The sequence below is a fragment of the Erythrolamprus reginae genome, chromosome 1 (genome assembly GCF_031021105.1).
Source record: "Erythrolamprus reginae isolate rEryReg1 chromosome 1, rEryReg1.hap1, whole genome shotgun sequence".
In the NCBI taxonomy this organism is placed as follows: Eukaryota; Metazoa; Chordata; class Lepidosauria; order Squamata; family Dipsadidae; genus Erythrolamprus; species Erythrolamprus reginae.
In genome coordinates, this window is record NC_091950.1 from 421,556,276 (window position 1) to 421,579,130 (window position 22,855).

Sequence of the window (22,855 nt, forward strand, 5' to 3'; positions counted from 1 at the left end):
AGAAAGAAATAGAGTGAAGGGGAGCCACTCCCCCCCCCCCGCTCAATGTGCCCCAGGGTTTCGTAAATGTAAAAAATGTGCCGCGGCTCAAAAAAGGTTGAAAATCACTGGTCTGGAGGACAGAAGGAAAAGGGGGGACATGATCGAAACATTTTAATAATAATAATAATAATAATAATAATAATAATAATAATAATAATAATAATAATAATATTTATTAGATTTGTATGCCGCCCCTCTCCGAAGAGGGAAAGGGTTAAATAAGGTCCAGGAGGGAAGTGTTTTTAATAGGAAAGTGAGCACAAGAACAAAAGGACACAATCTGAGGTTAGTTGGGGGAAAGATCAGAAGTAACGTGAGAAAATATTATTTTACTGAAAGAGTAGTAGATGCTTGGAACAAACTTCCAGCAGACGTGGTTGGTAAATCCACAGTCACTGAATTGAAACTTGCCTGGGATAAACATATATCCATCCTAAGATAAAATACAGGAAATAGTATAAGGGCAGACTAGATGGACCAGGAGGTCTTTTTCTGCCGTCAATCTTCTATGTTTCTATGTTTCTAAATAAAATTAAATAAAATTAAATATATGTCAAGCATATATATATATGACGGTCTTGGCATATTCGGGTTTCTTCCCGTGTAGGATTCGGAAATTTCTGGCGACGTTTCGACGAGGTCCCAATCGTCATCTTCAGGCTGGTGCTTCTGTCCTTGTTCTAGGGCGAACACAGCAAGCTCCAACTACTCAGGATATCACGCCTAATCTACAACCATTAACTAATCAGCATACCTCAGTTACATCAACGACCCCAAGTGTTACCCCACTGACTCACCAGGAAGTTTCTACACAGCAGGCAATTGCTGAGCCATCAAACCACACCCAGCCACCAGTATTTATAGAAGGAAGGCAGCTCAGGTCTCGCAGTGTTCGCCTTAGAACAAGGACAGAAGCACCAGCCTGAAGATGACGAGTGGGACCCTCGTCGAAACATCGCCAGAAATGTCTAAATCCTACACGGGAAGAAACCCGAATATGCCAAGACCGTCATATATATTTCTTAATATATCACATTAAGAAATACTTATAATCAGGTTTAAAGTCTTAAAGTTGCCAAGTTTATTTTTATTTTATCTTACTCATTTTATTTTATTTGTTTTGTCAAGTATGTATTGGTGGTATACAAAGATATAGTAATATTTATATACATGATACCAGTAAAAAAAGTTTGGGAACCCCTGTTCTATCTTGTTTGGTGCGAAGCACAACCGTGCACTCAAAGACACACAAAAGGCCTGGCTGCTGGCAAACGAAACACAACCACACTAATGAAGTCACACAAGCCACAATTCTCCTGACCTGGTCGATGTATTGAGGCAGCACCTTTTCAAACACCTTGGCGACATTTTCGCTGATCTCCGATGGCTTGACCACCACAGCATTGCCTGAAAAACAAGACATACATACACTCAGAGGGATGGAGATTTAAAGGGCACCCCTGAGGTCATCTAGCCCAGAGGTCCCCAACCGCCGGTCCGCGGACCGGCACCGGGCCGTTGGGGGTTTTCAGCCGGTCCGCGGGCGCCAGGGCCCCCTCGGCCTTTCCGCACCACCAGCGGCGCTCCCCCCCGCCAGCCAGCCAAGCCCCGCGCCCGCCGGAACCGGCTCCTCGCTCTCCCCCCGCCGCCCCGCCGCGTTTGCAGGAGGTGGGGAGGGTCGGGCGGCCCGCCAAGGCCAGGAGGGACGCCGCTGCCCCCTCCCTTCCCTCTCTCCGCCCGCCGCTGCGCCTCCTTGACGCCGAGAGGAAATGCCGGCAAAGGCTTTTCTCAGCGGAGGTCTTCAATGTCGGGGGCGCACGGGCGGTTGCACGCGCTCCCTATCTCCCTGCTAGCCCACTCGGAGTATTCAAAATAAGAAAAACCTTTGCCGGCGAAGGCTTTTCTTATTTTGAATATTCCGAGTGGGCTAGCAGGGAGATAGGGAGCGCGTGCAACCGCCTGTGCGCCCCCGACATTGAATATCACCTTCGCCGGCCCCACCTCTCCTGCAAACCCCCTTGCTGAGAGCCCGGGGCGAAAGTGCTCTCGCAAAGGTGAGGCGGGCAGGGCGTGCGCGCGTCACCGCTGAGAAGAACGGAGAACGCGAGTGAGTGATAGCAACAGACAGCAAGATAGAGAGAAAGTGAGAAAGAGAGAGTGAGAGAAAGGGGGGGAGAAAGAGATAGCAAGAGAGAGAACAAGAGAGAGAAAGAGCGTGAGAAAGAAAACAAGAAAGAGTGAGAGAGAGAGAAAGCAAAAGAGACAGAAAGAAAACAAGAGAGAGAAAGTGAGAAGAAGAGAGAGAAAGAGGGAGAGAGAGAGAGAAAGAGAGGGAGAGGGAGAAAGAGAGAGGGAAAGGGGGGAGAGATAGCAAGAGAGGGAGAGAGAGAAAGAGAGAGGGAAAGGGGAGAGAGGGGGAGAGAAAGAGAGAGGGAGAGAGAGAAAGGAAGAGAAAGAAAGAAAGAGGGATAGAAAGAGAGAGAGAGTGAGAGATGCTCAGTGAGCCTTTCTTTGAAGTTGCCTTTCTTTCTTTCTTTCTTTCTTTCTTTCTTTCTCTTTCTTGCTTTCTTTCTTGCTCTTTTTCTTTCTCTCTTTTACCTTCCCTTCCTCTATTTCTTCTTTTCTTTCTCCTTCCTACCTTCTTCCCTTACTCTCCCCTTTCATAAGTTTCCTTGCTTCCTTCCTCTGTTCCTGTCCCTTCCCCCCTTCTTTCTTTCTTTCCTTCCTTCCTTTCCTCCCTCCATTTCTTGCTTTCCTTTTCCTTCCTCCCTTCTTTCCTCCCTCATTCTCTTCTTTCACTCCTTCTTCTCTTACTCTCCCCTTTCACACCTTTCCTTGCTTCCTTTGCACCCTTCTTCTGTTCCTGTCCCTTCCCTCTTTCCTTCCTTCCTTCCCACCCTCCGTCCATTCATTCACCCATTCCTCTCTTGATCGCCCCTTTTACGGCGCCGCTGACAACTAGCTCCCCCCCCCCCCCCCCACCGGGCCATGGAAAACTGGTCTAGCTTAAAGCTGGTCCCTGGTGCAAAAAAGGTTGGGGACCTCTGATCTAGCCCAACCCTGTGCTCCGTGCCAGAAACCTAAATTACAGGTAAGCCTCCGACTTGTTACCAGAGCCGGGGATGGCACAGTGGTTAGAGTGCAGCACTGCAGGCTCCTTCAGCTAATTTCTAACTGTAGTTCAGCGGTTCAAATCTCACCAACGGGTCAAGGTTGACTCATCCTTCCATCTTTCCAAGGTGGTAAAATGAGGACCCAGATTATTTGGAGAAATATATGCTGATTTTGTAAACTGCTTAGAGAGGGCTGAAAAAAAAGCACTATGAAGTGGTATATAAGTCTAAATGCTATTTCTAAATGCTGTTAATTTTTGGCTCAATCCTGGAGAAGCTTCTTAGATGAGAAACAAAACATTTTCAAAGAAAAACCAGAATGTCCTCTTGCCTCTTGGGAAAAAAAACACTTCTGGGATACACCTGGGAATCCTGCACCTACTTTTAGTCCCCATGTTACAAAAAAGAAGTTGAGACTTTGGAAAAAGTACAGAGAAGAGCAACTAAGATAATTAAAGACTCAAGCTCAACCTGGATAAGACGGAGTGGCTATGGGTTCTGCCTCCCAAGGACAATTCCATCTGTCCATCCATAACCCTGGGGGGGGGAATTATTGACCCCCTCAGAGAGGGTCCGCAACTTGGCGTCCTCCTCGATCCACAGCTGACATTAGAGAAACATCTTTCAGCTGTGGCGAGAGTGGCGTTTGCCCAGGTTCGTCTGGTGCACCAGTTGCGGCCCTATTTGGACCGGGAGTCACTTCTAACAGTCACTCATGCCCTCATCACCTCGAGGCTCGACAACTGTAACGCTCTCTACATGGGGCTACCTTTGAAAAGTGTTCGGAAACTTCAGATCGTGCAGAATGCAGCTGCGAGAGCAATCATGGGCTTCCCAAATATGCCCATGTGACACCAACACTCCGCAGTCTGCATTGGTTGCCGATCAATTTCCGGTCACAATTCAAAGTGTTGGTTATGACCTATAAAGCCCTTCATGGCACCGGACCAGAATATCTCTGGGACCTCCTTCTGCCGCACGAATCCCAGCGACCGGTTAGGTCCCACAGAGTTGGCCTTCTCTGGGTCCCATCGACTAAACAATGTCATTTGGCGGGACCCAGGGGAAGAGCCTTCTCTGAGGCGGCCCCGACCCTATGGAACCAGCTCCCCCCAGATATCAGAGTTGCCCCCACCCTCCTTGCCTTTCACAAGCTCCTTAAAACCCACCTCTGTCGTCAGGCATGGGGGGATTGAAATTTTCCCTTCCCCCTAGGCTTATAGAATTTATACATGATATGCTTGTTTGTATGATTGGTCTCTTAAATTGGGTTTTTTTAGATTATTGTTTAATATTAGATTTGTTACATTGTCTTCTTTATTGTTGTTAGCCGCCCCGAGTCTTCGGAGAGGGGTGGCATACAAATCAAATCAAATCAATCAATCAATCAATAAAGTTAAAACATATGAAGAACGGTTGCAGGAACTGGGCATGTCTAAATTCAATGAAAAGAAGGACCAAGGGAGACATGATAGCAGTGTTCCAATATCTCAGGGGTTGCCACAAAGAAGAGGGAGTCAAGCTATTCTCCAAAGCACCTGAAGGTAGAACAAGAAGCAATGGGTGGAAACTAAACAAGGAGAGAAGCAACTTAGAACTAAGGAGAAACTTCCCAACATGAAGAGTGGAACAGCTTGCCACTAGAAGTTGTGGGTGCTCCAACACTAGAGGTTTTTAAAGAGAGACTGGACAGTCACTTGACAGAAATGATATAGGCCAGGGTCTCCTGCTTGAGCAGGGGGCTGGACTAGAAGACCTCTAGGTCCCTTCCAAGTCTAGTATTCTATGATGGATGGATGGATGGATGGGAAGGAGGGAGGGAAGGAAGTAGGAAGGAGGGAGGGAGGGAAAGAAGGAAGGAAGGAAGGAAGGAAGGAAGAATGGATGGATTGGAAGAAGGGAGGGAAGGAAGAAGGAGGGAAGGAATGGAAGGAAGGAGGGAAGGAAAGGAAGAAAGGAGGGAGGGATGGAAAGAAGGAAGGAAGAATGGAGATCGGAAGAAGGGAGGGAAGGAAGAAGGAGGGAAGGAATGGAAGGAGGGAAGGAAGGGAAGGAAGAAAGGAGGGAGGGATGGAAAGAAGGAAGGAAGAATGGATGGATCGGAAGAAGGGAGGGAAGGAAGAAGGAGGGAAAGAGGGAAGGAAGGAAAGGAAGGAGGGAAGGAAAGGAAGGAAGGAAGGTGAGGGAGGAAAGGAAGGAAGGTGAGAAGGAGGAAAGAAGGAAGGAAGGGAAAAAAGAGGAAGGAAGGAAAGAAGGAAGGAAGGTAGGCAAGAGGGAGGGAGGGAGGAAGAATGGATGGATCGGAAGAAGGGAGGGAAGAAAGGAAGAAAAGGAAGGAAGGGGAGAAGGAAGGAAGAATGGATGGATCAGAAGAAGGGAGGAAAGGAAGAAGGAGGGAAGAAATGAAAGGAAGAAGGGAAGGAAGGAAAGAAGGAAGGAAAGGGAGGGAAAAATGAGGAAGGAAAGAAAGAAGGAAGAGAGGCAAGAGGGAGGGAGGAAGGGAGGGAGGTCAATGGATGGAAACTCAACAAGGGTAGAAACAACCTGGAATTAAGAAGAAACTTGCTAACAGTGAGGACAATTGACCGGTGGAACAGCTTGCCACCAGAAGTGGTGGGTGCTCCATCCCTGGAGCCTTTTAACGAAAAGACTGGCAGCCCTCTGTCCGAAATGGTGCAGGCTCTCCCGCTTAAGCAGGGGGTTGGACTAGATGACCTCCCAAGTCCCTCCTTCCAGCTCTATTCTGAGGGTTTCAAGTGAGTCAACTACGTACCGGCGGCGATGGCTGCTATCAGAGGCTCCATGAGCAAGACGAAGGGGTAGTTCCAGGCCCCGATGACCAGGACCACCCCCAGGGGCTCCCGGTGGATGTAGGTCTTGTCGGCCAACGTCAAGAGGGTCTTTTCCACGGCCTGGGGGCTGGCCCAGTCCGGAAGTTTCTCCATCATCAGGTCAATCTCACCCAGGACAATCATAAACTCGTAGCTGAAGCTGTTGAGTTCACTCTGCAAAAGTTAATCTTTGGGTCAGTAGCACGCAGGGTGGGGTGTGAGAGAGACATAAAATTGTGTAACAAATACATGAAAACCAAGAAATGACAAGAAGATTAGATTAGATTAGATTTAATGGATTTATATGCCGCCCCTCTCCGCAGACCCGGGGCGGCTCACAACAATACTAAAAAAACAAACAGTACATAGCGACAAATCCAATGCCCACCAATCCAATTACAATTTTAAGTTAAGAAATTCATAAAACAATCCCAATATATATAAAAAAACAAGCACACAATCAATCAAACGGCAAAACAACATGGGCAAGGGGGAGGTGTTTTAGTTCCCCCATGCCTGACGGCAGAGGTGGGTTTTAAGGAGTTTACGAAAGGCAGGGAGGGTGGGGGCAGTCCTAATCTCAGGGGGGAGCTGGTTCCAGAGGGTCGGAGCCACCAGAGAAGGCTCTTCCCCTGGGTCCCGCCAGACGACATTGTTTAGTCGACGGGACCCGAAGAAGGCCCACTCTGTGGGACCTAACCGGTCGCTGGGATTCGTGCGGCAGAAGGCGGTCCCGAAAGGTATTCTGGTCCGGTGCCATGAAAGGCTTTATAAGTCATAACCAACACTTTGAATTGTGACCGGAAACTGATCGGCAACCAATGCAGACTGCGGAGTGTTGGAGTGATATGGGCATATTTAGAGAAGTCCATGATTGCTCTCGCAGCTGCATTCTGCACGATCTGAAGTTTCCAAACACTTTTCAAAGGTAGCCCCATGTAGAGAGCGTTACAGTAGTCGAGCCTCGAGGTGATGAGGGCATGAGTGACTGTGAGCAGTGAGTCCCGGTCCAAATAGGTTTGCTTTACCACAACAGGGGTACCAAATGAATTTTATCAATGAATAACAGCTTTTGTTTTAAAAGCCTGTGGAAATAACTTAAGATCATAATTGGGGGGTCCTAGTAGGTGCTCTCTGAGTTTGGTGGGTTTTCTTGCAAACGTTTCGTGACCCAACTGGGTAATGTCATCAGTGCTAGAAGGGAATGAGATTTGCAGAGGAAGAGGAGGAGGGGGGGGGGGCAAATGCAGGGTCCTTAGTACTCTCTGAGCATGTTTATTTCCTTGCAGACGTTTCATGACCCAACTAGGTAACAACATCAGTGCTAGAAGGTAATGAGGTTTATGAAGAGGAGGAGGAGGAGTGCTGGGCATGGACGTTTATCGTTAGCATATTCGGAAGAAGGAAGAAGATTGAGCAGCGTGGGGCTGCTTTCTGTTTTCGGAACGTCTGTGAACTTAAGTCGGGAAGGGCTGTGACAAATTGGCGTGCGAGACTCTGGATTTATAGCTCCATAAATTACTCCTCTGTTTTGGCACACGCCTCCGCATCAAATGAACTGTGGGTGTGAGTAACTGTCACCTCTAGGGATTACTGAACAGTAATTGAGTTTCTTTGTGTTTTACAAGCCTCTGGATATAAAAGAGATTGTCTGACCTTTCCCTTGCTGTGTGTTTGAAAATACAGTACTTTTGAACTCATGGGGGGCTAATTGCCGTTAGCCAGGCAGAACACATCCTAAGATAAAATACAGGAAATAGTATAAGGGCAGACTAGATGGACCAGGAGATCTTTTTCTGCCGTCCATCTTCTATGTTTCTAGGTTTCTAAATCTGTCTATGTGTTGTGAAATGAAAGAATTTTAGTCCTGTCTTCTGACTGCCAAGTCGGTGTTTATGAATGCAGTGGCATGCTGGCAAATCAACAATCAAGTAAACAATACACACCTCAAGAAATTGCTGGAGAAACAGCACTGATATAGCACTGATGATGTTACCTAGTTTGGCGACGAAACGTTTGCAAGAAAACAAGCAAGCTCAGAGGGTACCAAGGACCTCACAGGTCAATCCTGAGCTATACATATCCTCCTTTATTGATCATAATTGAGACTGAAATTTCAATTCTAAGTGGTGACAGTAATGATGATGATGATGATGATAATAATAATAACAACAACAACAACAACAATTATTATTGTGTATTGGACAAAATAAATTAACAAACAAACAGATAGATAGATAGATAGATAGATAGATAGATAGATAGATAGATAGATAGATAGATAGATAGATAGATAAATAAATGTTGTGGTTATCTCTGGCCCAGCTCCTGCCCCAAGGAATGTGCAGGTGGATGTGGGGGAAACATCCACATGCCACAGGCCTGTTTTGCTCCCGATGGAATCTGCCGACGAAGCCTCCTCTGACCAAGGAAGAGTGAGTGACAGGGAAGAGGGGAGTTTGGCAGACAGCCCAGGAGGAGATCAATCATAGGAGACAACAACTGAAGGATTATTACAAGAGAAAACGAGGCCACCTGTGGTTGGGGGGGGGGCTGCTGTAATTAGTGCTACAGATAAAAGTGCAGCTTGGTGTTTTAGCCTCATGGCAGTTTATCTGATTCATTGTTTCGTCAAGATCGTGGTTTTTGTGCTGTTCAAGATTGTGTGGGGACTCTCTGGATTTTACAATTGGACTCAATTTCCCAGTTATTGGGTGAGCAATTGGATTGCATTTAACCTGTGCCTTGTGTGTACCAGAAAATCCCTTTGACATTTAAAAAGGGAGCTGTTTCTTGTTTTTCTGTTTATAAAAACTTTGGGGTTTTCCTTTTATCGTGTGGTGTGTGTCTTCCTGGACTACCGGTAATTACCCTGTAATTATGGGCGTTTGAAACACACCGGCAGAACAAATAAATAAATGTTTCCTCCAGGTATGAAGGAGAATCAAGATGGGAAAAACTTGAGTTTCTTTCTCACGCTTTCCCCATTCCCTGCGGTAAGCTCCTGTTTTACTTACAGTACCACGTAATTTCTCCTTCTTCAGGATAAAACCTTACCACATCACCAACTGCCCAGACCCCCTCCCCTGAAATCTTGCCAGAAGTAAGGATGAGTGTTTTTTCAACAACTAGTTCCTTTACAAGAGAAACTTGGCGTTTCTCACCCTCCAAGCAAGACCTCCCTGGCCCTGGTAGAAGTGGGCCTTTATCCCACCTGCAATAGGGAACCCGAGGGTCAGCTGCATTCAGACAACCGAATGGCTACTTATTTTAATTTAATTTGATTTAATTTAATTTGGACAGGGAGTCTCTGCTCACAGTTAATCATGCCCTCATCACCTTGAGGTTCAACTACTGCAATACTCTCTACATGGGGCTACCTCTGAAGAATGTTCAGAAACTTCAGATTGTGCAGAACGCAGCCGCTAGAGCAATCATGGGCTTTCCTAGTTACGCCCATTTTTTGTCAACACTCCGCGGCCTGCACTGGTTGCCAATTAGTTTCCGGACACAATTCAAAATGTTGGTAATGACCTATAAAGCCCTTCATGGCATCGGACCAGAATATCTCCAGGACCGCCTTCTGCTGCACGATTCCCAGCGGCCGATTAGGTCCCACAGAGTGGGCCTTCTCCGGGTCCCGTCAACTAAACAATGTCGTCTGGCGGGACCCAGGGGAAGAGCCTTCTTTGTGGCGGGCCCAGCCCTCTATAATCAACTCCCTCCAGAGATTCAAATTGCCCCCACCGTCCTTGCCATCCCCAAGACTCTGAAGACCTACCAATGTCACCAGGCATGGGGTAATTGATGTATCCCCTTTCTGGCTAGTAAGATGTATGTGTGGTTATGATTGGGTAGTATTGACTGTTTTAAAATGATAGTGGGTTTTTAGTATAGTTTTAATTATTGGATTTGTACCGCATTGTGCATTGCTCTTGTGAGCCGCCCCAAGTCTTCAAAGAGGGGCGGCATACAAATCTAAATAATAATAATAATTATTATTAATATTAATATTAATAATAATAATAATAACAACAAAACAACAATAACAATAATAATAATGGCACAGATGATCCACTGGCACTTGTGCCGGAACTACCATTTACCAGTGGCAAAGAACTGGTGGGATCATAAGCCCGAAAAAGTGGTCGAAAATGAGCAAGCGAAACTACTGTGGGACTTCTGACTTCCGACTGACCAAATTCTGAAGCATAACACACCAGACATTGTGATCGTGGAGAAAAAGAAAGTATGGATCATCGACATCGCAATCCCAGGAGACAGCAGAATTGTAGAGAAGCAGCTAGAGAAATTAGTGAAATACGAAGATCTAAAAATCAAGCTGCAACGACTCTGGCATAAGCCCATGAAAGTGGTCCCAGTGGTACTTGGCACGCTGGGCACAGGGCCGAAGGATCTCAGCGGACATTTGAAAACCATCGGAATTGACAAAATCTCCATCTGTCAATTGCAAAAGGCCGCTTTACTGGGATCGGCAAACATAATTCGCCGCTACATCACACAGTCCTAAGTGCTTGGGAAGCGCCCGACTGGTGATGAAATACGAAATCCAGCATAGTGATCTCATTTGCTGTGTTGTACTGACATAATAATAATAATAATAATAATAATAATAATAATAATAATAATAATAATAATAATAATAATAATAATAATTATTATTATTATTATTATTATTATTATTATTATTATTTATTAGATTTGTATGCCGCCCCTCTCCGAAGAGGGAAAGGGTTAAATAAGGTTCAGGAAGGAAGTGTTTTTAATAGGAAAGTGAACACAAGAACAAAAGGACACAATCTGAGGTTAGTTGGGGGAAAGATCAAAGGCAACGTGAGAAAATATTATTTGACTGAAAGAGTAGTAGATGCTTGGAACAAACTTCCAGCAGATGTGGTTGGTAAATCCACAGTCACTGAATTTAAACATGCTGCCCAATCCAATGGGACTCAGGATACTTGTGTATCCTCTCCATCCCCAGCGTTCTCCGTACCTCCGTCAACCCACCCAAACGCTACGGCACCAACCTTGTTCAGGTCCGCTTTCAGGGCTTCGCAGAACTCCTTCTCTTTCTCCTGCATCATCTTCTTCAAGGATTTCAGCTGCTGGATCCGGAAAGCCAACGGGCGCGTCTTGCCCGTGTTGAAGGCAGCCCGGGCCTGCTCCACCGTTCGCTTCATCCTCTCCATCGTCGTTTCTTGGAAGCTGCGAGAAAGACAGCAGATGTGATTGGTAAATCCACAGTAACTGAATTTACTTGCCTTCCGTAAACTCCTTAAAACCCACCTCTGTCGTCAAGCGTGGGGAAACTGAGACATCTCCCCCTGCCAATGTAGTTTTTTGTGCATGATATGACTGTATGTATGTTTTTTATATATTGGGGTTCCTTGCTTTCTAGATTTTTTAAATGTACTATTGTTATTTTAGATTCTAATTATTGGATTTGTCATTATATATTGTTTTTATCATTGTTGTGAGCCGCCCCGAGTCTGCGGAGAGGGGCGGCATACAAATCTAATTAATAATAATAATAATAATAATAATAATAATAATAATAATAATTAAACATGCCCTGAGTCTACCGAGTCTACGGAGAGGGGCAGCATACAAATCTAATAAATCATAATAATAATAATTAAACATGCCCCAAGTCTACCGAGTCTGAGGAGAGGGGTGGCATACAAATCTAATAAATAATAATAATAATAATAGTAATAATAATAATAATAATAATAATAATAATAATAATAATAATGCCTGGGATAAAAATATACAAATCCAATTAAATCTAAAAATATCCACCCTAAGATAAAATACAGGAAATAGTATAAGGGCAGACTAGATGGACCATGAGGTCTTTTTCTGCTGTCAATCTTCTATGTTTCTATCATTAGCCTCCTCCTCTCCTTCTCCTCCACCTCCTTACAACAACCCCACTCCTTTCTAGCGCTGTTTCTTTCGGGTATAAAGTTTTTTTTATTTTTTCTCCACCTTAAGACAAAACATACATGAATGAAAACACAACACAACTTTTCAACACCACCGATAACACAGCTGCTCTCCAAAAAGACCTTGACTTTGTGTCTGAGTGGTCCAACATCTGGCAACTCCAAATCTCAACTAACAAATGCTCTGTCGTACACACTGGTGAAAAGAATCAGAACATTCCCTTCTCCACAAACATGTGCACCCCCGTGCTGCCCCTGCACATGCGCACAATCTTTCCTGTTCCCGCGCATATGCACAGGCCTCACTGAAGCCTGGGATGGTGAAAAAACAGCCAAACGGGCAAACCAGAAGTTCAGAAAAACAGACTTCCGTTTTGCCTGTTGTGCTGTTTTTCACACTCTGGAGCCTCCAGGAAAGCTTCCTAAAGGCTCCGGAGTGCAAAAAATAGCACAACGGGCAAACCGGAAGTCTATTTGGCCGTTTTTTGCACTCTGGGGTTTCAGGAAAGCTTCCCTGAAGCCTCCAGAGGGCCAAACGGCCTTCCACAAGGCCGAAAATTAGCTGGCTACTGCACGCATGTATGCTGGAGCTGACATAGGGAAACACCTCATGTGCCCTCCAATATGGCTCCACATGCCACCTGGGGCACGTGCGCCATAGGTTCACCCTAGAGTTAGTCAAAGCATAATAATAATAATAACAACAGAGTTGGAAGGGACCCTGGAGGTCTTCTAGTCCAACCCCCTGCTTAGGCAGGAAACCCTACACTACTTCAGACAGATGGTTGTCCAGCATCTGCTTAAAAACTTCCAGTGTTGGGGCATTCACAACTTCTGGAGGCAAGTTGTTCCACCGGTTAATTGTTTTAACTGTCAGGAAATTCCTCCTTAGTTCTCCGTTGCTTCCCTCCTTATTTAGTTTCCACCCATTGCTTCTTGTTCTACTCTCAGGAGCTTTGGAGAATAGGTTGACCCCTTCTTCTTTGTGGCAACACCTGAGATGTTGGAAGACTGCTATCATGTCTCCCCTGGTCCTTCTTTTCATTAAAGTAGCCATGCCCAGTTCCTGCAACCGTTCTTCATATGTTTTAGCCTCCAGTCCCCTAATCATCTTTGTCGCTCTTCTCTGAACTTTTTCTAGAGTCTTAACATACTTTGTGACATACAAAGACTGGTTACAGCAGGGGTCCCCAAACTTGGCAACTTGAAGACTTGTGGACTTTAACTCCCAGAATTCAGCAGGGGTCCCCAAACTTGGCAACGCTGGCTGGAGAATTCTGGGAGTTGAAGACCACAAGTCTTCAAGTTGCCAAGTTTGAAGACCTGTGGGTTACAGGAACCAGGCATGACTAGTCCAGAAGAACTAGGGGAGACATGATAGACGTCTTTTAATATTTGAGGGGCTGCCACAGAGAGAAAGGGGTCTGCCTATTTTCCAAGACACGCGAAGGCCAGACAATGGAAACTGAACAAGGAGAGATTCAACACAGAAATAAGGAGGAATTTTCTGACCATGAAAACAATCAACTTTGCCCTTGGAGGTGGTGGGAGCTTCATCACTGGAGGCTTTTAAGAAGGGACCGGACTTTCAACTGGGGTTGGACTAGATGACCTACAAGGTCCCTTCCAACACTAACTATCTTATCTAACTTTGCTCTCCTTTCTGATTAAATTTTAACAGATACTTTTTAGAGGCCACGGGGGTTTAGCTCATCACACTGGAATTCCATTGTCCTTTCCGCAGCAAGTGAGATTGTCAAAGCCCGGCAAAGAATTTGTGGTCTCCTTGATCGCAACCCCATTGTGTTGCTGGCCAACACCCACATCAGGTTTGGATTTCTTAAGAGGCCATTTAGCAACACGATATCCTGGCAGGTCACCATGTTCAACAGAACAACCCCTTCAAACAGCTTGAAGTGGAAATCAAGAGCTGCCCCGCTCTAAAACCAGATCTTTCTTTCCTGCCTCTAAAAGGATTCACAAAAAGTAAGAGCGGTTATGGGAAAAACAGGGCCAAGAAGGAGGAAATAGAACAGTTGATGTATTCTCAATGGTACAGGTGGTCTTCTATTTATCACTGTAATGGAGTCTGCTTATCACAATTGTAAATAGAATAAGGGAATAAGAATGGGCCTGGTAGGGTAGAGAAAGTAGAGTAGAGCAAAGAGTATATAGAGTATAACAGAATAGAATATGGAATATGGAATGGAACTGTATTCAGTTCTGGAGACCTCACCTACAAAAAGATATTGACAAAATTGAAGGGGTCCAAAGACGGGCTACAAGAATGGTGGAAGGTCTTAAGCATAAAACGTATCAGGAAAGACTTCATGGACGCAATCTGTATAGTCTGGAGCAGTGATTTTCAACCTTTTTTGAGCTGCGGCACATTTTTTACATATACAAAATCATGGGACACATTGAGCGGGGGGGAGGGGGGAGTGGGGGGGCTAAAAAAGTTTGGACAAAAAAATTATCTCTCTCTTCCTCCCTTTCACTCTATTTCTCTCCCTCTTTCTCTCTCTTCCTTCCTTCCTCTCTCTCCATCCCTTTCTTTCTCCCTTCCTTCCTCTCTTTTTTGCTCTTTCTATCTCTCCCTCCTTCCCTGCCTTTCTTTCTCTCTCTCTCTCTTTTTCTCTCTCTCTCTTGTTTTCTTTCTCTCTCTCTCTCTTTCTTTCTTTCTTTCTCTCTTTCTCTCTCTTGCTGAGCTTCGCGGCACACCTGACCATGTCTCGCGGCACACTAGTGTGCCCCGGCACACTGGTTGAAAAACACTGGTCTGGAGGACAGAATGGAAAGGGGGGACATGATCAGAACATTTAAATATGTGAAAGGGTTAAATAAAGTTCAGGAGGGAAGTGTTTTTAACAGAAAAGTGAACACAAGAACAAGGGGACACAATCTGAAGTTAGTTGGGGGAAAGATCAAAAGCAACGTGAGAAAATATTATTTCACTGAAAGAGTAGTAGATCCTTGGAACAAACTTCCAGCAGACGTGGTTGGTAAATATCCACAGTAACTGAATTTAAACATGCCTGGGATAAACATAGATCCATGTAAGATAAAATACAGGAAATAGTATAAGGGCAGACTAGATGGACCATGAGGTCTTTTTCTGCCATCAGTCTTCTATGTTTCTAAACCTAAACCTTCCAATATTTGAGGGGCTGCCACAGAGAGGAGGGAGGGGGTCAAGCTATTCTCCAAAGCACCTGAAGACCAGACAAGGAACAATGGATGGAAACTGAACAAGGAGAGATTCCATCTAGAAATAAGGAGGAATTTTCTGACAGTGAGAACAATCAAGCAATGGAACAAAAGTTGCCTTCGGGAGATTCATCACTTGAGACTTTCAAGAAGAAGTTGGACTGCCCTCTGTAGAAATGGTGTAGGGTCTCCTGCTTGGGGTGGGGTTGGACTAGATGACCTACAAAGCTCCTTCCAACTATTCAGTTTCAAAATAGAGCCAAACGTCCAGAAGAAAGCGAGAGAGAGGTAGCTTCCCCTGTTGGATTCCTGACTTTGCATGAAGAAATTGCATTTTTTGCACTTAAATCTTGCAGAAAGCAGCCTGGGTCAACTTCTAAAACTGACCACATTGCTGCTCTGCCCCACATTCTTTCAATCCTGCCTACCCTGAAATCCTGTTTTTTTCCCCAGCCAAATCCTGATTGCTTACTTGTACCCTATGACTATCACTAAGTGTTGATTCTTAACAAATGTATTTTGTCTTTTATGTACACCAAGAGCATATGCAACAAAGACGAATTCCTTGTGTATCCAATCACACTTGGCCAATAAAGAATTCTATTCTATTCCATTCTTTCCTTATTCTATTCTATTCTATATTCTATTCCTAACATTCTATTCTATTCTTTCCTTACTCTATTTACTTATTTTACTTTCCTTACTTATTTTATTCTATTCCTATCATTCTATTCTATTTTATTCTTTCCTTATTCTATTCTATTCTATATTTTATTCCTATCATTCATTCTATTCTTACCTTATTCTTTATTCTATTCCTATCATTCATTCTTTCCTTGTTCTATTCTATTCTATATTCTATTCCTATCATTCTATTCTATTTTTTCCTTATTCTATTCTATTCTCTATTCTCTTCCATTCTATTCTATCCTTATTCTATATTCTATTCCCATCATTCTATTCTATTCTTTCCTTATTCTATTTTATTCTTTATTCTATTCTATTCCTATCATTTTATTCTTTCCTTATTCTATTCTATTCTCTATTCTCTTCCATTCTATTCTATCCTTATTCTATTCTATATTCTATTCCATTCAATTCCATTCAATTCTCAATTCAATTCAATTCAATTCAATTCTTAATTCCATTCCATTCCAATTCAGGGGAGCCACCCCTCTCCCATTTTTGGAGCAAAGCAGGTAGACATTCCCCAGGAAAGCTCGCAGTAATAAGTTTTGCTAAGACATCTGTTTTATTCCCCCAGCAGGCAGCAATTCAACAGGGCCAGCTTTGCAACAGGGAAATAAATGCTTGGATAAGAAGGATCAGCCCTGGCAGAAGTTTAGCAAAAACTTTTCCCTCCCCACCCCCAGCCCCAAATCAGGCATGAACCCCACAGGGCGATCCCTGCTTAGTGCCCAACTTTCGCTTTACCTCTGCAAAATCCGGGAAGCGGCAGGCAGACACTCAACAGGGACAGCTGCCTTCCCCAGCAGGGAATGGACTGGAGGCTCTGCACCGGTTGAATTTCTGCCTACCTTGTTAGGAAAATAAATAGCAGCTTCCAGCCCCGCCCTCAGACCCGATCTTTAAATACTTGCAGCAACCATTCCCACGTTCCAATTCCCACCCGTGTTCAGCGACACGCCACTCCCACGCGTGTCCCTCCATCAGGCCTTACAGATGAATCCTTCCGCCTTCCGGTTCCGTGCCCGACTTCTGGCAAAGCCTCCTTTCCGGTTTAGGCAAGCCCCGTCCCCACTGCCAGCGCTGGGCGTTTATTCGTCCTTCCCTCGCGTCCCCTGGAATTAAGTCTCGCGAGACAATCTAAACCAGGCGCCCCGGGCGGAGAACAAAGAGGTTGGCTCTCGGCTGCCGCCCGCGGTGCGCTGAGGTACTGCAGCCGCTTTTGCGGATGGTCCACCCGTTATAATAGGATGGATGGAATGATGGATTGATTGATGGATGGATGGATAGGGAATTCTGGGAGTTGAAGTCGCCTTAAAACTTTCCGTGTTTGTGAAGCACTGCGCCTGCTCAGTTTCAAACCATAAATGCAAGGCGGTCCTTGATTTATGACCATGGCTGAGCCCAACATTTATGTCGCTAAGTGAAACAAGTGGACACATTCTACCACATAAGCTCCCAGCGACTGATTAGGGCCCAAAGGGTTGGCCTTCTCCAGGTCCCATCATCTACTCCAGTGTTTCCCAACCTTGGCAACTTGAAGATATTTGGACTTCAACTCCCAGAATTCCCCAGCCGGCATATGCCATGGTCCTCTTTCTTCTTCTCCTTTCCATATTTACATATTTCTGCAAAACCTGTTGCTACTCAGACAAATTTGGAGTTCCTTAGGATTAGCTCCCATGCTCTTCTTTTACACTTTTATATTATTAAAGCACTAATAATAATAATAATAATAATAATAATAATAATAATAATAACAACCACCACCACCACCACCACCACCACCACCACCACCACCACCACAACAACAACAACAACAACAGAGTTGGAAGGGACCTTGGAGATCTTCTAGTCCAGTGGTCCCCAACGTTTTTTCCACCAGGGATCAGTTTCAGCAAGACAATTTTTCTATGGCCCGGTGGGAGCGGAAAGGGGTGTGGTTGGGGGCGGGATTAAGCATGGGGGTACTGGTCCTCCCCACCCCTCTTTACCGCCATCGCTCTATGGCTGGCAGAACCTGCCTCCCAAGCCCTCTTGCCCAGCGGGAGCTAAGCGCTGGAGAGAGAGGGTCAGGCTGGCCCTCCTGCCTCTCCCCAGCCAAAAACGCAAAAGCGCCCCGCGGCAGAAGCCAAAAGAGGCTTGAGCCTCTCGGTCCTTCCCGCCCCTCTGTCCCGTCCATCGTCCTGTGGCCGGCAGAACCTGCCACCCGAGGCCTCTTGCCCGGCGGGAGGCGAAGCGCTGGAGGGAGGGGGTGGCGGCATGAGGGCCGGCAGCTGCTGACTCCACAGACCGGTGCAACATGCCCCGCGGCCCAGTACTGGTCCGTGGCCCGGTGGTTGGGGACCCCTGTTCTAGTCCAACCCCCTGTTTAGGCGGGAGACTCTACACCACTTCAGACAAATGGTTATCCAACGTCCAACATCTTCCTAAAAACTTCCAGTGTTGGGGCATTCACAACTTCTGGAGGCAAGCTGTTCCACTGATCAACTGTTCTGTCAGGAAATTTCTTCTTAGTTCTAAGTTGCTTTTCTCCTTGCTTAGTTTCTACCCATTGCTTCTTGTCCTGCCCTCAGGTTCTTTGGAGAATAGGTTTGACTCCCTCTTCTTTGTGGCAACCCCTGAGATATTGGAACACTGATATCATGTCTCCCCTGGTCCTTCTTTCCATTAAACTAGCCATGCCTGCACCGTTCTTCATATGTTTTAGCCTCCTATGGTTTTCCCATCGCATCAAATAAAGTTCAGCCATTTCATGCCTTCCCACAGATGTGATGACATGTATAGATAAATATTGGGAGAGGTGAAAATTTATTTGTATTTGTATTTATTGGATTTGTATGCCGCCCCTCTCCGAAGACTCGGGGCGGCTCACAACAGTAATAAAAACAGGATGTAAACCCAATACTAAAACAGCTAAAAAAACCTTATTTGTAAAACCAAACATACATACAAACACGAATACCATGCAGAAATTGTAAAGGCCTAGGGGGAAAGAATATCTCAGTTCCCCCATGCCTGACGGCAGAGGTGGGTTTTAAGGAGCTTACGAAAGACAAGGAGGGTGGGGGCAATTCTAATATCCGGGGGGAGTTGGTTCCAGAGGGCCGGGGCCGCCACAGAGAAGGCTCTTCCCCTGGGTCCCGCCAAACGACATTGTTTTGTTGATGGAACCTGGAGAAGATCACTCTGTGGGACCTAACCGGTCGCTGGGATTCGTGCAGCAGGAGGCGGTCTCGTAGATAGCCTTTGGGACTAAGTTGGAGAAACGATACAGGGAGGTCCTTGACTTACAACCAATCGTTTAACGACCAAAGTTACAATGCCACCGAAACGCCTCACACAACTGCAGAAAAAACAGTGGCTGCCGACCTACCTCTCATTGAGGACCTGCATACTGCACAAGTCAAAAAGAGGGCCGTGAAAATATTTACTGACCCCTCGCATCCTGGACACAAACTGTTTCAACTCCTACCCTCAAAACGTCGCTACAGAGCACTGCACACCACGACAACTAGACACAAGAAGAGTTTTCCCCCCCGAAAGTGATCACTCTGCTAAACAAATAATTCCCTCAACACTGTCAAACTTTTACTAAGTCTGCACTTCTATTTCTACTAGTTTTTTCTCATCATTCCTATCATTTTTTTCCTCCCACTTAGGACTGTGTGACTGTAATTTGTTGCTTGTATCCTAAGATTTTTATTACTATTGTTTCTTCATTACTTATTTGACCCCTATGACAATCATAGGAAATATTATAATAGGAAAGTGAACACAAGAACAAGGGGACACAATCTGAAGTTAGTTGGGGGAAAGATCAAAAGCAACGTGAGAAAATATTATTTCACTGAAAGAGGAGTAGATCCTTGGAACAAACTTCAAGCAGACGTGGTTGGTAAATCCACAGTAACTGAATTTAAACATGCCTGGGCTAAACATATATCCATTGTAAGATAAAATACAGGAAATAGTATAAGGGCAGACTAGATGGACCATGAGGTCTTTTTCTGCCGTCAGTCTTCTATGTTTCTATGTTTCTATCATTAAGTGACAAATCATTAATCATGATTCTTGACAAATGTATCTTTTCTTTTAGGTACACTGAGAGCATCTGCACCAAAGACAAATTCCTTGTGTGTCCAATCACACTTGGCCAATAAAGAATTCTATTCTGTTCTGTTCTGTTCTAAACAAATAACTTACGATTGTTTTTCACACTTAATGACCATTGCAGCCTTCCCCAAAATCCAGAGACTTGGAAACTGGCATTATCTTAGGATGGATCTATGTTTATCCCAGGAATGTTTAAATTTGGTTACTGTGGATTTACCAACCACATCTGCTGGAAGTTTGGTTGTCCAGGGGTGTGTCACGTGATCCCTTTTTGCGACTTTTCCGACAACTCAAGTCCAATGCAGATTCGTTTAACCAGGTTGTTAGCTGCAATTACTCACTTAACAAGTGGTAAGAGAAAAGTCGTATAAAACAGTGAAAAATGGACTTTGCTGTCTTGCTTTTAGGCTGGGAAAATTTGAGCTTAATTGTGTGGTCGTAACTCAAGGACCACTGGTCATTATTTACCTCATCTGGAGGGGCCCTGGTTGGGAGGAGAAAGGCCAGGATGATAAAAACTCCCACGCCAGATAGGGAGAATTAACTGAAGGTCACTGACTCTCCTACTCAGAGGAAATGAACAAAGCCTACTACTTATAGAAACATAGAAACAGAAGATTGACAGAAGAAAAAGACCTCCTGGTCCATCTAGTCTGCCCTTATCCTATTTCCTGTATTTTACCCTAGGATGGATCTATGTTTATCCCAGGCATGTTTAAATTCAGTGACTGTGGATTTACCAACCACGTCTGCTGGAAGTTTGTTCCAAGCATCTACTACTCTTTCAGTAAAATAATGTTTTCTCACGTTGCTTCTGATCTTTCCCCCAACTAACCTCAGATTGTGCCCCCTTGTTCTTGTGTTCACTTTCCTACTAAAAACACTTCCCTCCTGAACCTTATTGAATCCTATAACATATTTAAATGTTTCTATCATGTCCCCCCTTTCCCCTTCTGTCCTGCAGACTCTACAGATTGAGTTCATGAAGTCTTTCCTGATACGTTTTATGCTTAAGACCTTCCACCACGTTTGTAGCCCGTCTTTGGACCCATTCAATTTTATCCATCTCTTTTTGTAGGTGAGGTCTCCAGAACTGAACACAGTATTCCAAATTTGGTCTCACCAGCGCTCTACACAGCAGGATCACAATCTCCCTCTTCCTGCTTGTTATATCTCTAGCTATGCAGCCAAGCATTCTATTTGCTTTCCCTACCACCTGACTGTACTGCTCACCCATTTTGAGACTGTCAGTAATCACGACCCCTAAATCCTTCTCTTCTGAAGTTTTTGCTAACACAGAACTGCCAATGCAATACTCAGATTTAGGATTCCTTTTCCCCAAGTGCATTATTTTACATTTGGTAACATTAAACTGCAGTTTCCATTGCTTTAACCGCTTATCTAGTAAAGCTAAATCATTTGCCATATTACAGACCCCTCCAGGAATATCAACCCTATTGCACACTTTAGAGTCATCGGCAAGTAGGCAAAGCTTTCTACCTTACCTATCAAAAGGAAGATATTTTCACTCAATGAATTATTAACTGGCTTTGTCACTCCACACTAAATACGCCCATCTGCCCCCTCAAAAACATAAACACTACAATCCTCGACTTATTACCACAATGGCACCCAAAATGCCTGCTGTTAGGTTGAAACAGTTATTAAGTGAATTTTGTCCTATTTTATATCCTTTCTTGCTGTGGGTGTTAAGTGAATCACTGCAGTTGATAAGTTAGTAACGTGGTTGTTAAGTGGCTTCAGAAGGTCACAAAAGGGTGTCCACAGAACACAGTGACGGTCATAAGTATGAACCAGTTGCCACATTACTAAATTTTGATTCTGTGATCTGTGGGGAAGTTACACAGGTCGTAAGCGTGAGAAATGGTCCTGACTAAGTCATTTCTTTCAGGGCCGTTGTAACTTGGAACGGTCACTAAATGAACTGTTGTAAACTGAGAACTTTCTGAACTGGTAAAACTATTCTCCAAAGCACCTAAGAGAACAAGAAGCAATGGGTGGAAACTAAACAAGGAGAGAAGCAACTTAGAACTAATTTCCTGACAATTACAACAATTAATCTGTGGAACATCTTGCCTGCAGAAATTGCGAATGTTCCAACACTGGAAGTTTTTAAGAAGATGTTGAATAACTGTTTGTCTGAAGTGGTTCAGTTCTGGAGACCTCACCTACAAAAAGATATTGACAAAATTGAACGGGTCCAAAGACGGGCTACAAGAATGGTGGAAGGTCTTAAGCATAAAACGTATCAGGAAAGACTTCATGAACTCAATCTGTATAGTCTGGAGGACAGAAGGAAAAGGGGGGACATGATCGAAACATTTAAATATGTTAAAGGGTTAAATAAGGTTCAGGAAGGAAATGTTTTTAATAGGAAAGTGAACACAAGAACAAGGGGGACACAATCTGAAGTTAGTTGGGGGAAAGATCAAAAGCAACGTGAGAAAATATTATTTTACTGAAAGAGTAGTAGATCCTTGGAACAAACTTCCAGCAGACGTGGTAGATAAATCCACAGTAACTGAACTTAAACATGCCTGGGATAAACATAGATCCATTGTAAGATAAAATACAGGAAATAGTATAAGGGCAGACTAGATGGACCATGGGGTCTTTATCTGCCGTCAGTCTTCTATGTTTCTATGCTTCTATGTTTCCTGTATAAGCAGGGGGTTGGACTAGAATATCTCCAAGGTCCCTTCCAACTCATTCGATTCTATTTCTATTATTTCAATTTATATTTATATGATTGATTGATTGATTGATTGATTGATTGATTTGGATTTGTATGCCCCCCCCCCACCTTTCTGAAGACTCAGGGCAGCTCACAACATATACAAAGACACAATAGTACAGTAACCCAATTAAT

At 44.5% G+C, this 22,855-nt stretch overlaps 1 protein-coding gene across 4 annotated transcripts in view; it reads right to left on the bottom strand.

Moving 5' to 3' along the window:
* LOC139158036 (aldehyde dehydrogenase family 3 member A2-like) overlaps positions 1 to 22,855 on the bottom strand; it is a 50,341-nt gene that overhangs the window by 21,229 nt on the left and 6,257 nt on the right. The window contains exons 1-4 of one of the 4 annotated variants that reach the window (XM_070735418.1): positions 16,844 to 16,922; positions 11,035 to 11,212; positions 5,929 to 6,160; positions 1,364 to 1,449 (exon numbers count right to left, since the gene is read on the bottom strand). In XM_070735418.1, the coding sequence (XP_070591519.1) occupies positions 1,364 to 1,449; positions 5,929 to 6,160; positions 11,035 to 11,196 (480 nt within the window). In that variant the 5' untranslated portion in view covers positions 11,197 to 11,212; positions 16,844 to 16,922. Of the gene's footprint in view, positions 1 to 1,363; positions 1,450 to 5,928; positions 6,161 to 11,034; positions 11,213 to 16,596; positions 16,675 to 16,792; positions 16,923 to 22,855 lie in introns of those variants that run through there. The other 3 variants (XM_070735416.1, XM_070735419.1, XM_070735417.1) reach the window with 3 other exon arrangements.